The 14840-nt window shown below is 44.2% G+C and overlaps 1 protein-coding gene across 17 annotated transcripts in view; it reads right to left on the reverse strand.

The window, feature by feature from the left end:
- PPIP5K1 (diphosphoinositol pentakisphosphate kinase 1) overlaps positions 1-14840 on the reverse strand; it is a 1768598-nt gene that overhangs the window by 1332774 nt on the left and 420984 nt on the right. For 16 of the 17 annotated variants that reach the window (XM_085644342.1, XM_085644333.1, XM_085644343.1 and 13 more), the window contains exon 3: positions 2897-3092. In XM_085644342.1, coding sequence (XP_085500468.1) covers positions 2897-3092 — 196 coding nt within the window. Of the gene's footprint in view, positions 1-2896; positions 3093-14014; positions 14177-14840 lie in introns of those variants that run through there. The other variant, XM_085644340.1, reaches the window with a different exon arrangement.

Below are 14840 nucleotides of genomic sequence, written 5' to 3' on the forward strand. Positions count from 1 at the left end.
TTCTGAGAAAATAGCCTTTAAATCAATATATATATCTGAGCCAGCTTACGGTGCGCTTACGGTGCGCTTACCGTACGCGTACGGTGACGTGCGCGAGCGCGATTCTGATTGGCCGTTAGATCTTAGTAAAAATTCGAATCGGTCGAAACCAGGAAGCGGCGGCCGCCATTTTCTCTCTCGCACTCTGACAGGGGGTTGAAAAACAAAGTGCAAAAACATGTAAAGGGGCTGTTTAGACAGCTCCCAAGCACCTAGCCATGTCGAGGGAGTCCCCAACGATCCCCCAAGTGAAAAAAGGCAATTTTAATTTTTTCGATTGCAAATGGTGCCCGAAGGCCACCATTTGTGCATGGCTTATTACAGCAAAACAAAACATATATTTTACCTGTCACAACGATGCTCATCATATGTCCTCCATGTGCGCACGGTGCGCGAAGCGCATCGTGCGTTCATGGCCCATCTAGCGTAACATGGGCACGCGGTGCGCGAAGCGCACCGCGTGCTCACTGTGCGCGCACGGAACGAACTGTGTTAAGAGGGCGCGCACGCCACAAATGGCGTAAAGTAACTTAGCATTTAAAAAAACGTACAAATTCACTGAAAAAACCATAGGTTTCACACACGTTATAGTTAGGAATTAGCATTTAACAAACCTTGCATATTCACTGAAAAAACCATAGGTTTCACACATGTTATAGTTAGCTGGACATTTTACTGATAAAAAACCAATGAAATTCCCCCGTTATAGTTACTGTAGGCAACTATAACTCACGCGACCGTAATCCTCTGCTGATGACATATGTGTCTTTATGAAAAAAAAATATTTGTAATATATGTATAGCTAAAATTTAATGGAAGAAGACATGGGCAAATAAGTGTCTAAATACAGTATTAGCATCAGCAGAGGATTACGGTTGTGTGAGTTATAGTTGCCTACAGTAACTATAACGGGGGAATTTCATTGGTTTTTTATCAGTAAAATGTCCAGCTAACTATAACATGTGTGAAACCTATGGTTTTTTCAGTGAATATACACATAGATATATACATAGATATATATATTCTCTGATATGTTTGCTGATTGCCGCCGCACACCAGACCAAAGGGCACGTCGCATCAACGGACTCAGCAAAGTCTGAACAATTGCCCCAACTCCTTTGTGCCCAAAGGATGACAACGCTGTGTGTTTGTTGTTCCAGTTTATTGATGTCTGGCTACCATCGAAAGAGTTTCAGCTGAACACAGACTCGCTAACACCGGGTGAGCAAGTCTGTGTTCAACCAAATCATGAGTATTGTAAAATATGAGGTCATAAACAGTGCACGTTGGGGCCGCAAGTTATAGTTAATTGTCTAAACCATGTTTGGAGTATTTCAGAGGTTTTGGGGTTATTAAATGTTAGTTCTTGTTTCATTTGAACACTTAACTTTAACACTACTTTAACCTTGGTTATTCTTATTGAATGTGTAGGTTTGTTTTTCTTAATGTAAGTTAAGGTCTTATCACCTACTATAAAGTCACCTTTGTTTTTTCAGTGAATATATGTTACATACATGCACATATATAGAAATGTATATTTAAACATTTTAGGCAAACAAATAGGTTCATGTATTTCATTAATTATAAAATGGAGAGATCTACCCTAGAGAGAAAGTATGTAGTATCCTTACTTGCAACAGCGAAATTCAGGAAAAAACTCTTGTTTTTAATTTTTTTGGGCTCTCACCAACACACTAGCCATGCGGCATGCTTCATCATCATGCCCACACCCACCATAGCTGCTAACCAGGGTGGGCTCAACACCTATTCTGAAGGGAGCATTTGCATATTCAAAAGCCGGTCACTTGGTGTGTATTGACAGCAACACACACAAAGCAGGAATCTCTACAGAAAATTTAAAAAATGCCTACAGGTGCTACCTCACCTGAACTTTATGGATTGAAAACAAACTTGATACACTATAAGCATCAATTGTGCGCTTGCATCGAGCTGACTAGCTGCCAGGGGAATCCCCTAATGAAGTTCAGGTGAGGTATCACTTAAAGCAACATGGAGGGGACACGAAAGCAATAGGGGTCGGATGGGTTGTAAAAGCAGGGGGGGGGGTGCAGAAGCGAAAGCAAACACAGGGTTGGGAGAAAGCAACACGGAGGGCGCAGTTGGGGGAAGGCAATGGGAAGAAGCACACTGGCAAGCGCAAGAGGGAAGAAGGCAGAAAGAAGCTGTCTGGAACAGGGGTGCAGGGGAAGAGACATACACAAGGGAGACTGCATGAAAACAAATGCACTCTAATGGAGTGCTTCATACAAATGAAAAATTTAGTGATTGAAAAGCAGACAGTGGAAGAAGTGATGTCAGCCAATAAAAGAGATTGTAAAGAGGAACATTTCCAAAGGGAGGGACAAACACAAGATTGACATGAATAAGATACAGGTCAATGAGAATGACAAGGAAACAAAAACAATGGTACGCACTAGACAGGCTCCAATCTCCTCTGTGTTCTTCTTAAGCTACACTATACCTCACAACAGCAAACACAACCTAAAAAGCAGTTAGCACATCACAAACGAGAACTGTTGTCAGAGTGCACATCTGCAGAATAAATCAGTCATGAAACCCGACAAATAACAAAAGCATTTAAGATGTCTACTCTGGTTTAATTTCAACTCTGTATCAATGATCTATTTTCCAGTTTAAATAAAAAGAATCCACTGGTAAAATTAGAATGCATTTTCACAAACCAAAGCCATGTAAGATCAAGTAACTTGCAAAGAAAGGTGCAATTATTTAAAATAAACGTAAATCAATGCAGAAAATAATGAGAAATACATGTGTTTAGCATACTTCTAAAAGTATGTGACACCCTATGACACATATGGAGAGGTATAGTACTCACCTTTGGAGTGAAAGGAGATGAGGCAGTCGCACATCGGCCAGTTCTCCACAGGATCGTTCAAGATGACATCTTCAGACATAATGACCACTGTAATATAGTCAAATTTGCACAGCCGCTCGAGGATCTGTGTCATGGGCTTAGATTTAGACTTCTTAGTCATAGAACATATCCCCACGACGATCTGGCGCCCAGGAGGCTGTGAGGAAAACATGTCAGCATGAAAATCAAAGGTAAGAGAAAGCAGCTTACTTTTACTCACTGGTAAGAAACATATTTTACTGTCCACATTTAAATTAAATGGCGCTTTTTAAATCTTACCACTACTCTTAGTATTTTTTTAAAGTGATATACATATGCAAATGCATACACGTCACAAGAATAATTCCTAAACTTTAATACTTATTATTATTATTTCCCCTAACAATAGAGTATGTTGACAAGATAACTCAAACCGTGTCTTTTGTGATACTCTATAGTGTAACCTCCTCAGTCTCAGAGGTTCAGAAAAGCCACAGATAGAATGATTACATTGTTGTCAAAATGGATGGGAGTGGTGACGTGTCCAAGATTCTACCTGGAGCACAAGATCTATTGAGAATTCCAGCCCTGTTCGTGATTTTGAGGTTGGTTCCTGGTTGATTATTCAAAAAGTAGGAGCAGTTTTAAAAGGACAAGGCGTCTGTGTTCATTTATAATATCAAAAACAACTCGAGTATGCATTGCCGAATTCTGGTCTTTTAGACAGCTTTAGCAGTCTCACTAGACTATTGGTTCGCCCCCCCTCTAAAAAAAAAACCACACATATAATACATACACCGACCGGCTTTCGGACAGTGCGCTTCATCCATTGGTCTGTTAAACCGTCTTTCACATTTACCTTCTGCCCACAAGAGCATACAGGATGGGCCAGGGGTCAGAACACTTGACCTAATGGCTGCATTTACTCTGAGTGACTGCACACAGTCTGTGAGCATTGTTCACATCCGCCTAAAAATAGTTCCTGTCTCCTAAATTGACTCAAAATGTGTTTTTTTATTGTGTTATTTTTTCTAGAAAAACATTCAAATAGTTACTATTTATTTTGCCTGCACTCCTTTATCAAGCTTACGTTATAAAGCATTCATGCGACATTGTACCTGCCTACGATTTGAGCGCTTGGTTAGGGTGGTGATCTTTGTTCTTGTTTCCTTTGTGCCTTATGCTAATAAAATGCATGGCACAACTGAAAAGCTTCTTGTTTGAAAAACATCACTACTAAAATAGGTACATTGGGCAATAGTGTTTTAAATTAAATGTTTTTTTACTGCAAGTATAAAGTTGCCATGTTTAGGAGACAACATGTTTTCTTTTTCTTTCTATGTTTGTTTATGTGCTTGCAATAAAAGCATAATAATAATAACCCTTGCACCATCTAGGGGCCTAGGCTTTGCCAATACTTCTTATATTTCATAGACTCAAACAACTGCCCATGATTTTTGGAACTTCGCAAAACCTTTTTTATAAGCTGTCCCACTCTCCAATGTAATTTTTTTTAAACCGCATACGTAAATACATGTGCATTCAGATGAGTATTTACTGAATTAAGTAATAGAACAGGTAATATGAGGGTCATGAAATATCTACAGCAGCGGCTCCTAACCTGTGGTCCAGGGACCCATGGGGGTCTGCAACGCCTTCTCAGGGGGTTTGTGACTGCATAGCAAATTAAAAAGCATTAACAGATCAATAAACTATATATAAATAAAAGAAGCTAAATGTAGAATAGAACCTTTTAAAACGCCCCGTAAATGTGAAGGAATTTGAAATTGGAGGGTAAAAAAACTTGTGTGTACTCTTATTAATTTCTTTCAGCAGAACAAATGCATCAAACAGAATAATGCATGGATGATCGGTAGACAGGTTAATTAAGAAAAGACAAAAGCCCTACATTCCCATTGAAATAATTTTTTTAATTTTTTCTGTGTTTGTGCATTAAATAAAATACTTTATCATCTGTTTATTTGTTTGATGAATGCTTATTTCTGTATTGTTTTGAGGTTCAAACCATCGAAATTGCTAAAGCCGAGGTCCCGTAATGACTCAGTGGGGTCCCCGGATTCCAATATTAATTTAGTGGAGGTTGCGGGATTCCAGTAATGATTAAGTGGTGGTCCCAGGTAGTCAAACATTTAAGATCCATTGATCTAACTAGGGGATCCTTGATGCATGCAAATAGCTTAATTTGCGGATGCTTGTACTGTGCAACGTAATGGGTCTGGACGTCTTCAACAAAATATTAAGCAAGGTTCTAACCTAGGATAATGCAACAGCATTTTACCACAGTTTTATCATATCTCAATCAATCAATCTTGTCTTTATTTCGGCATATGTGCCATAAAAGAAGAAAAGAAAAAAAATAGATAAAATACAGGTACAATACAAAACATCAATTACAGAGACAGTCAATTCATTTCATAGGATTATAAAATTCTTTGAATAGTCCCAAATAATCAGATGACTATTTTCCTTTGGTACAATTCCCATCGCTCCTACCTCTTGTAAAAGGGTGCGTCACTCTATTTAAAACGCATATAAAAAATATCTAAAAAAAAGGTAAGACATCTAGAATTCATTGTTCCTATGTTCTGCAATCAACCATAAATATGTAGAATAAAACGACAAAAATTGGAACCATTAGAACCTGGTTAGTCAGTCTAAAAATCACTTAATGAATTAGTATTGTTAAAAAAACATCGTAGACTGAGCAGGAAGAGAGGTACATCTATACTGAAGGCGACTCAATCGTTAGCAATTTCCTTCTCTTGGTCCACATTGCTAGCAGGAATTTTGCAACAGCGAATACAATTGGTCTATTCACATCAGTTTTGAGTATCCTATATTCCGGCAAACAACCTACAAACCCCAGGTTCCTACACAGTGGGACAAGCCAATATCTCCGGATATTGCGATAAGCCGGGCAGAAGAATAGAACGTGCAAGTCATTCTCTAGATTGCAGGAGCAGCCAGGGCATTTTAGAATGGAGTTGGTTGACCAACCACATGTGAATGCCCTTAGTGGTAATGTACTGTATCTCCATTGCAAGAACAGTTTCCTGGCAAGCACCGTAAATATATCGTCCAGGAAAGGTTCTTGAAAATAAACACACTTGCTAGAGAGAAAAACATCTATTAGGGAACCCGCCTCTACTTTGAGTATGGTCTGCTCAAGCTTGCTCTCATAGAACATTGTGGAAAGTTGGTTTTTAGAAATTGCAATGCAGTGCGTGGCAGGATCATCCCAAATGCCCGGCAGTCCTATCCGCCTGCTTTCGGACTTGACGTACATGAGCCAGGGTATCTTCTTGATCATTTGAGAGTCTAGAATCTCGATCAACTCCTGCCTATAATTGATTAGTTCTCGGGTTACTCAAAGCCTTCTCCAGAATCTAATGGGTTTAATACCCAGTTCCTGGGCAATTGGTCGCAAGCCTAGGTCTAATCTCAGTGGGAGTAATGGTGTGCTAGGGGGAAGGGCCAGCATTTGTCTTAAAAACTTGTTTTCAGCTAGTGTGATTTTCGCATGGCAAGCGTGGCCCCATAATTCTCCCCCATACATTACTGCTCCCCTGGCTTGGGATTTATAGATTTCAAGGGGTGGTCCAATCGGCCTAATGGTTGACTTGTTCGCGAGTTTCAAGACTCCCCCGGTCATCTGCACCAATCTTACCTGAGACTTGATTTGCTGGGGATACCACGCCAAGTCCTCACCCAGGGTTACCCCTAGATAGTCAAAGGTGTGGACTCTCTCAAGTGTGGTAGAGCCTATGCAGGGATTTGGGCGAGTGGTCTTCGGAGGGTTGAAGATCATGAACTTGGTTTTCAGTGCATTGATCTCCAACCCTGGACTAATACAAAAGGACTCGAAGCCGGAGAGAACACGCTGAATGCCCATAGGTGATTTTGAGAGGAGAAGAGTGTCGTCAGCAAACATAATTGCCGGCACTCTCCTCCCCCCAAGCCTAAGGGCATCCGTGTCCTTGACCTTATTCAGATATTCAATCATCCCGTTGATATAGAGGAAAAACAGGGTCGGAGCCAAAACACAGACCTGTCTTACCCCCCTACCAACGGGGAATTGCTTCGTTAGAGCCCCATGCTTCCCAAACCTAACCTGAGCATAGTTCGAGTCATGGAGCCTGGCCAGGATGTGCAACAGGTGGTGTGGCAGGCCCAATTCATCCAACACACTCCATAACTTGTGTCGTGGAACCAGGTCGAAGGCCGCACGGAGGTCCACGAACACTGTATAGAGACGTCCACCCTCTATGGTGACTGTCTTCCAGTATATAAGGCATAAGCGGAAGATCTGGTCAACAGCTGATGTATTTTTCCTGAACCCCGCTTGGAAGGGGCTCAGCACTGAGTGCTCCTCCAACCAGTCCTGAAGATGATCTAATATCAGCCTGGCAAATATTTTCTGAGGAACATCTATCAGGCTGATTGGCCTGTAGTTGGCTGGGAGAAGAGCAGAACCCTTTTTGAAGATAGGGACTATCTCTGCTCCCAGCCAAGCACTGGGCAGCCCCATCCCTCTTAAGATTGCGTTATACAGGATGGTCAAGTACGGGGCCCAAATCTTTGGCTCATGCCTAAAAAGGTCTCCCGGCAGTTTGTCCAAACCCGGCGCCTTTCCTGGCGTAACCTTCGCAATCGCTGCACATACCTCCTCGTGAGTGAACTCCAGCTGGTCTTGTTTCACAGACCACACAATAGGGGAGCTGGCTGGGTCAGTAACTGAGCTGTACAAATTGCGAAAGTACTCCTCCCATACCTCCGCCGCAATATTAGGCTCGATAGCTGTCATCGCCTCCCCAGATCCGGTATTGACAATTGCCCAAAACTCGCGATGGTTCTTGGATGTCAGGGCAGAGGTCAACTTGGACCATTTGTCGTGGTCCCACTCCGTTTTGGCAAGGTCGAGCATTCTCCTATACTCAACCCTCCTTGCCTTGACTAGCTGTTTGTTGTTCATTTTTAGTGCCTGTATTAATCTGGTCTTTGCTTGCCTACAGGCAGCATTATACCATGAGGGCGATCGAATTTTCAAGGGGCGAGCAGGTTTCTCTGGGTTCAGTACTTCAGCCAGGGAGCCGACCAACTCCTCATGCAAGGCCAAAAGTTTGGCGTCAGATCCTTTGGGGCTCGGGTGGACAATTACAGCATTCAACTTTTCAAAAACGGGGACTGCTCTAGAGTACAGTTTTTGTAGATCTTCCAGATGATCAACTAGTTTGTTCCACCTCACCCTGCGCCTATTATTAGTCACCGTCAATCTCAGATCGGGGTCCCCAGGGCTTGGTTCCTTAATGAAAGAGAACCCGGCCATACTGAGCTCCAGGATTAGAGCGTTGTGGTCACTCTCCGGTCTTGGCACCACTACGAAGTCGATAACCCTAGGCCATAACCTGGTTTCTGCCATAATATAATCCAGGTGAGATTCTGATCCTGGTCTATTAAATGTTTGTTTCGCAGGTATGTCCGAAGGGAATCGGCCATTACAGGCCCGAATTGAAAATTTTAGGATTAGGGAGGTTATTTGAATGGCCAGGGGGGACCACGACCCCGATTTTATTCCCATCACGGGAGGAATTGCCCAGGCTTCGTCCTCTGTCAGCGAAATGCCGTCTCTCAAACCATTGAGAGGCTCGTAGTGGCAGTTCAGATCCCCGCCAACCACGAGATATACACCACTCGGTATGGTTTGCAAGAAAGCAGCCAGTTCCGTGATTGTTGTTGATTCTTTATTTAAGCCAACCGGGCGGGCATATACATTGACCAATGCGAGTTTACTTGAATTTGGCCATTCAAGGACCACACATTGGACATCTTGGGAGCTAGTGCCCATCGCAGTTGCGCTGCACCCCAAGTGTGACCCAACGCATATGGTCAACCCCCCTGATGGACGGCCCCTTCCGCCCCAGCTCGCCGGAATACTGAATGAGTCAAATCCCCTACGTAGGGTTTCTTCGCAGGCCCATGTCTCCTGCAAGAGGCATACATCACACTCATCAATGAATGATCCCCAATCAGGACACGCCAGTTTGTTGGACAAACCCGCCACATTCCAGGCAAGTATTTTAAGCAGGGGGCGCTCTATTACCTCCCTTGGGGGCACACTAAGTGCCCCCGCTCCAGGACACTTGGCGGATATGGGCTCGCTAGCCCTTTCCATGTACTGGTTGCACGATATGGGGGCTTTATGTATCCCTTTGTCCTGGACAGCCATGGACAATTGTGGGGGCAACCCAAGTTTCGGGGATAGACATTCTCCACGATGCGACAAGGGAATGTCCGGTGCCAGTGAACCCCTCGGCATGTTCAGGAAACTTAAGCCCTGGGCCGCATCATCTACAGCGCCATTTGCTCCAAGGTCAAATAGGAGTCAATCAACGTCCTCCAGACAACTGTAACGATTATAGGTCGTGAAGTTGTGGTGCGTATAGGGAGGGTGAGTGGGCCTTCCTAGGTCATGCTATATCCTCCCTCTGTTACCCACTCTGGTCCACTCTGCGTCTCGCCCTATGCTACTATACGGGAAAACTGGGGGATAAAAGAATGACAGAGGAAGTGTCCGTATGCTTATTCCTTGATCCCTTTCTTCCCAATCGCATATGTAGGAGACCGTGCGAGGGTCCCTAAAATTGACCACCACACAGTCTCCCCCAATGCGCTTCGGGCCTTGTCCCACCCATGAGACCCTCCTAACCATAATTATTTTGCTTGTTGCATGGGTTGGGAGTGGCCTGTGCTTATTGAGCCAGTCCAAGGTTTTATTTTTGAGGGATTGGTAAGATTCTCTTTGGGTAATGGTCAACTCTGGCACCCCTGTGAGGACCACTGTATAGGTGCTAGATTCGGGGGGCAGGTCAATTCTAGGGTGTGATTGAACTTCCTGGCCTCTAGAGGCTATATTCAAAGGCACAGGAGTTCCCTTTATAGTCGAGGTCTCGCCCTTTTTAGATATATCTGGGGGCGGATCACGAGTCGCCTTCTCTACTGGGAGCGACTGGGGGAGAAGGGTATCAATTAGGGGTGCAGGGGTTGATAATTTCCCTCGTGTAAGATAGTTAGTAGTACCCGGACCAGCTGGAGATGTATTTTTTGTTTGATTACTTATCGAGCAGATTACTTTTTCGATTTTACCAAGTCTAGTTTCGATCTGAAGCAAACTCTCCGCAAAGGGGGAGAGGATGGACTTGAGTAAATCTCCCAGATGTTGGCTTAGAGACGCTTCCCTGGAATTTAAGTCACCTAAATAGGCCCCTGTTCTAACGCCGGTTGATGGTAAAAGGTGATCAGTATCCACATCCAATGTCGCAGTTACAGTCTCCCTCTTGCTACCATCGGACTTATAATTTTTATTAGAGTATTTAGGGACTTTTGGTTGTCTGCCAACCCCCCTAACAGGTCCTCGTTTTCTTTTAGGGACAGCACCCTCCGTGGCCCCCCGTGTCAGCCGAACTGCGAGCCTGGAGGGCTGATCTGAATCTAATGTATCCCCCTCCCCAGGCGGCCTGGTAGTGTCTAATATGCACGGGGAACTCCCTTTGCCAATCGGGTGTGGTGCTGATGGCAAATCTATAATATCTAAGTCTACGTGTGACCCTTCCCCAGGACTACCCGGAATTAAGCTAAGTGGGCCTTGACAAGTAACAGGTGATTTTGCATTTGCTATATGCCCTAGTGAAGATCTCTTGACCGCTTCAATGCCTGACGAAAGGTGGCGTTCTAGAATCGATATCTCATGACCCAGCAGGGAATTAGCTCTAACAATAAAGTTTTCCAGAGTCCCGGTAATGAGCCCACCAGGTATGAGTGCCTTGCTTCGTGTCATTGTGGTAGACATTATTATTTATACAAAATGGTCAACAAGTGTACTTTAAACTTGGATTTGAGAACAGATACTTGCTGGTCTGGTCCGTCGATCCTCGTTTTCAGGGCGCTAATGTCAGAGGGGTGGCCCGGCCCGGTCTCCTTCGGTCCCGAACGGGCACAAACGGGCCCGCCCTTGGCCCGGGCTTTGCCCGGCGCTGCCCGCGCGCGTCCCGCGCAGCGGGAGGTGTCGGAAGCAATGAAGAAAAGAAGAAGGCGGGGCGGGAAGAGGAACCAGCAGGTGACCTGCGGAATGCTGGTCCTCGCAGTCCCACCCGGCTTTCAGGAAACAGGCAAAGTCCGCTGAAGTTTTCCAAATGCGCCTCCGGCTGCGAGCGGCCCCCGCGACGCGAGCCGCTATATGGAGCAAAGGGCAGGGCGGGAAGAGGAACCAGCAGGTGACCTGCGGAATGCTGGTCCTCGCAGTCCCACCCGGCTTTCAGGAAACAGGCAAAGTCCGGTGAAGTTTTCCAAATGCGCCTCCGGCTGCGAGCGGCTCCCGCGAAGCGGGGGCCGCGAGCCGCTATATGGAGCAAAGGGCGGGGCGGGAAGAGGAACCAGCAGGCGACCTGCGGAATGCTGGTCCTCGCAGTCCCATCCGGCTTTCAGGAAACAGGCAAAGTCCGGTGAAGTTTTCCAAATGCGCCTCCGGCTGCGAGCGGCTCCCGCGAAGCGGGGGCCGCGAGCTGCTATATGGAGCAAAGGGCGGGGCGGGAAGAGGAACCAGCAGGCGACCTGCGGAATGCTGGTCCTCGCAGTCCCACCCGGCTTTCAGGAAACAGGCAAAGTCCGGTGAAGTTTTCCAAATGCGCCTCCGGCTGCGAGCGGCTCCCGCGAAGCGGGGGCCGCTATATGGAGCAAAGGGCGGGGCGGGAAGAGGAACCAGCAGGTGACCTGTGGAATGCTGGTCCTCGCAGTCCCACCCGGCTTTCAGGAAACAGGCAAAGTCCGGTGAAGTTTTCCAAATGCGCCTCCGGCTGCGAGCGGCTCCCGCGAAGCGGGGGCCGCGAGCCGCTATATGAAGCAAAGGGCGGGGCGGGAAGAGGAACCAGCAGGTGACCTGCGGAATGCTGGTCCTCCCAGTCCCACCCGGCTTTCAGGAAACAGGCAAAGTCCGGTGAAGTTTTCCAAATGCGCCTCCGTCTGCGAGCGGCACCCAAATCTAAAGAAACAATGTTTTGGCATTATTACCATCAGAAAACAATTCCACATGCCTCATTAATACAAAGTACTAGTAAGATATAGCCCAAACCTCACTGCAAAACAGAGGTCACTAACTGGACATAAACTGCCCTACAGAGCCAGCACTTCTGCTTGGCGAATATTTAAGGAACACATAATTTCAAGACACACAAAGTGCTAATCTAAGAATCTCAACACCAAAATACTCCCTAGGTGGATTGTTTTAAACACAGTGGCTATGCTTAAAACAACTATGTCCAGAAAGGAGCTGCAAAGATTTCAGAGTGTTAATACAGTGAATGATTAAGAATCGCCCATGCTGAAAGCACCCACGACTAACTTTACAGGATTAGGTTCATCACTATTTTTCAACCTCCTCCTCAGCTTCCTCAAATACACGTCCTTGTTCTTCAGACATAATGTTACTTCCACTCATTATTTATTTTCCTTTTTGCAGTTTATATAGCGCAAACTCAACCTGCAGGTATTGGAGCGCTATACACAAGCACAAGTTACATTACACAAAGCCACTTTTTTTTTTTTTTTTTAATAATGGGGTTCTGGGCTTGACAATAATCTAGGAATAAACTCCCAAGACATGGTTCATCAGCTTTATAGAATAATCCGCTATTTATGCCCACTCCAAGTCAATATTGTAGCATCTCTAATTAGCTCAAACTTGGAGTATTCTAAGGCACTCTCCTTGGGTCTCGCAGATAAAAAGAGACGTACAGAAATGTCCAAAACTCTTTTACCCACCCTACTGCTGTCTTTAAGAGTTCTGACCCAGTAAATGCAATCCGAGAAGCACCCACTGCTTCCTATTGTGGGTTGGATTAACAATCAAAATGCTACAGCTGACCTTCAAATGCCTATTGCTACCCCCGGCTCCATGACTCCACAGTAAAGCCATGTACTTCGATGGGTACAGGACCCTTTGGTCAGTCCTGTCCCAAATCAGGTTTGCTGTGATTGACTATTTGCAGTTCAGTCCTTTAATTGACAAAATCCCACCTCTCTTCTAGAACCTGTTCCGTCAAGAGACGAAAAAACTGTAAAAACGTTCCCATTTTCAAAACGTATGTAGCCATACTAAAGCAGATTGTTAGTTAGATCCTTTTCTTTCTCCAGGTTTAGTAACGGAGTAGATTGATTTGGCAACAATAGTCTCTTAACTTTAATACAATTGAATGAAAAAAACAGCTTTCATCTGGAAGTACCTCATTGTAAATCTAGGTATTAACATCATATTGTATGGCTTTTACAGACAAACAAGGACCCGAGAGATTATAAATATGTTTTAAACAGGTTGTTTACAAGTCATAGTCTAACTCGAACGGCACAAATGATAAGTATGCCCTTGAAAAACGGGTATCGTTATTACAAACACAATAAATCTTGCACAAAAGCAGCTTAGACGTAGATTAGGTAACAGAAAGTATGCCGGAAGTCGGTATAAATATTAGGGCATTTTCAAGTAAACAGAAAAACCACAAACTCTGAAAGCAAATTTCTAAAATCTCAGAAAGAACACTTTCAATAGTCAGTTCAGCTTTGAGTCTTGAAATGGAATTTACTAGAGGCTCCAGATCCGTCTAGCCCAAGAATGTTACTATTTTCCAAATTAAAAAAGTACACAGACAAAATAAAACACGAGAACATACGTTTTCATGTTGAAATGGCACAAATCCTGCAAGAGTTGTTAACGTGCCCCTCGAAGCAGTAGCACATTTTGTTTTATGGAAACCACCATCACTACAACATACATGAAAAGAAGTAAGTAGACATCATCTGGCACTGTAGGACCTCAAACTGAGCCAACTGCCCATGAACATGCACACACAAGACTAGAAACGTGCACATCCTGCTAAGAGAACACTGCAATAATGTAGAGAAAATGGAAGAAAGACAAGGGGTGCTCAAGGGCAAATGCACAGCAAATAGTATGAACTGTTATAGATTAACAGGGCAATCAATGCAATAACCCTCCCAAATAGACAATGTAACGCAAAATTAATATATCACCTTATCATCAGGAATCAGGCTCCCGTCTGAAGTTGGTACAGTCAAATAAATCATTGTCGGCACAACGAAAGCTGCAGTCGGTGTTTCTGCACAAGTTCCTCTTCTCTCCTTGAGCGGGTTAGAGGTAGGAGTTGTGCATTTGCTCTCCAGCTTCCTGTCAGATGACTTAACCAGCAGTGAGGTCAGACCAGAAGACTTTTCAACGCTGCTGCCCTTCCCTGCAGACTATGGACCTTGGGCTAAAAGTCCTTTACTCCTGCTGCTGTAGGCTCTTTTTTTAAAATCTATAATGAAGTGTATGTAATCCTGTTGTTGAACAACCACACATAGCAGCCGCATTCGCATACAGTGTCTGTGATAGAAAAACTCTGCCTTCATCAATGACAAGTAAAACGCTTGAGTAGAATGCTTGTTGCATCGCATGAATGCAGAGATGAAGGAGACATGTAAACATGTAAAGGACTGTACAGGCCATGTGCATGTTTCATGCAAAAATAATATTAAACATAGCATATAAATTTGTGAATAACCAGAGTGAAACTGGCCTACCATTTAAAAATCGGCTTTTTGTTGTCACTTTAGAAGGAAGTCTCCTTTAGTCACTGTAGAATACAGCAACCTGAGGGAGAACTGGCATCTAGAAATCATACTCATGTAACCAACTGTCATTTCTGTAGGAATAATAAAAACTGAAAATGAGACATATATATACACATATATACACACACACATATATATATATATATATACACACACACACATATATATATATATACACACACACACATATATATATATATATATATATACACACACATTACCTACT

The sequence above is a fragment of the Triturus cristatus genome, chromosome 3_1 (assembly GCF_964204655.1).
Source record: "Triturus cristatus chromosome 3_1, aTriCri1.1, whole genome shotgun sequence".
Classification (NCBI taxonomy): Eukaryota; Metazoa; Chordata; class Amphibia; order Caudata; family Salamandridae; genus Triturus; species Triturus cristatus.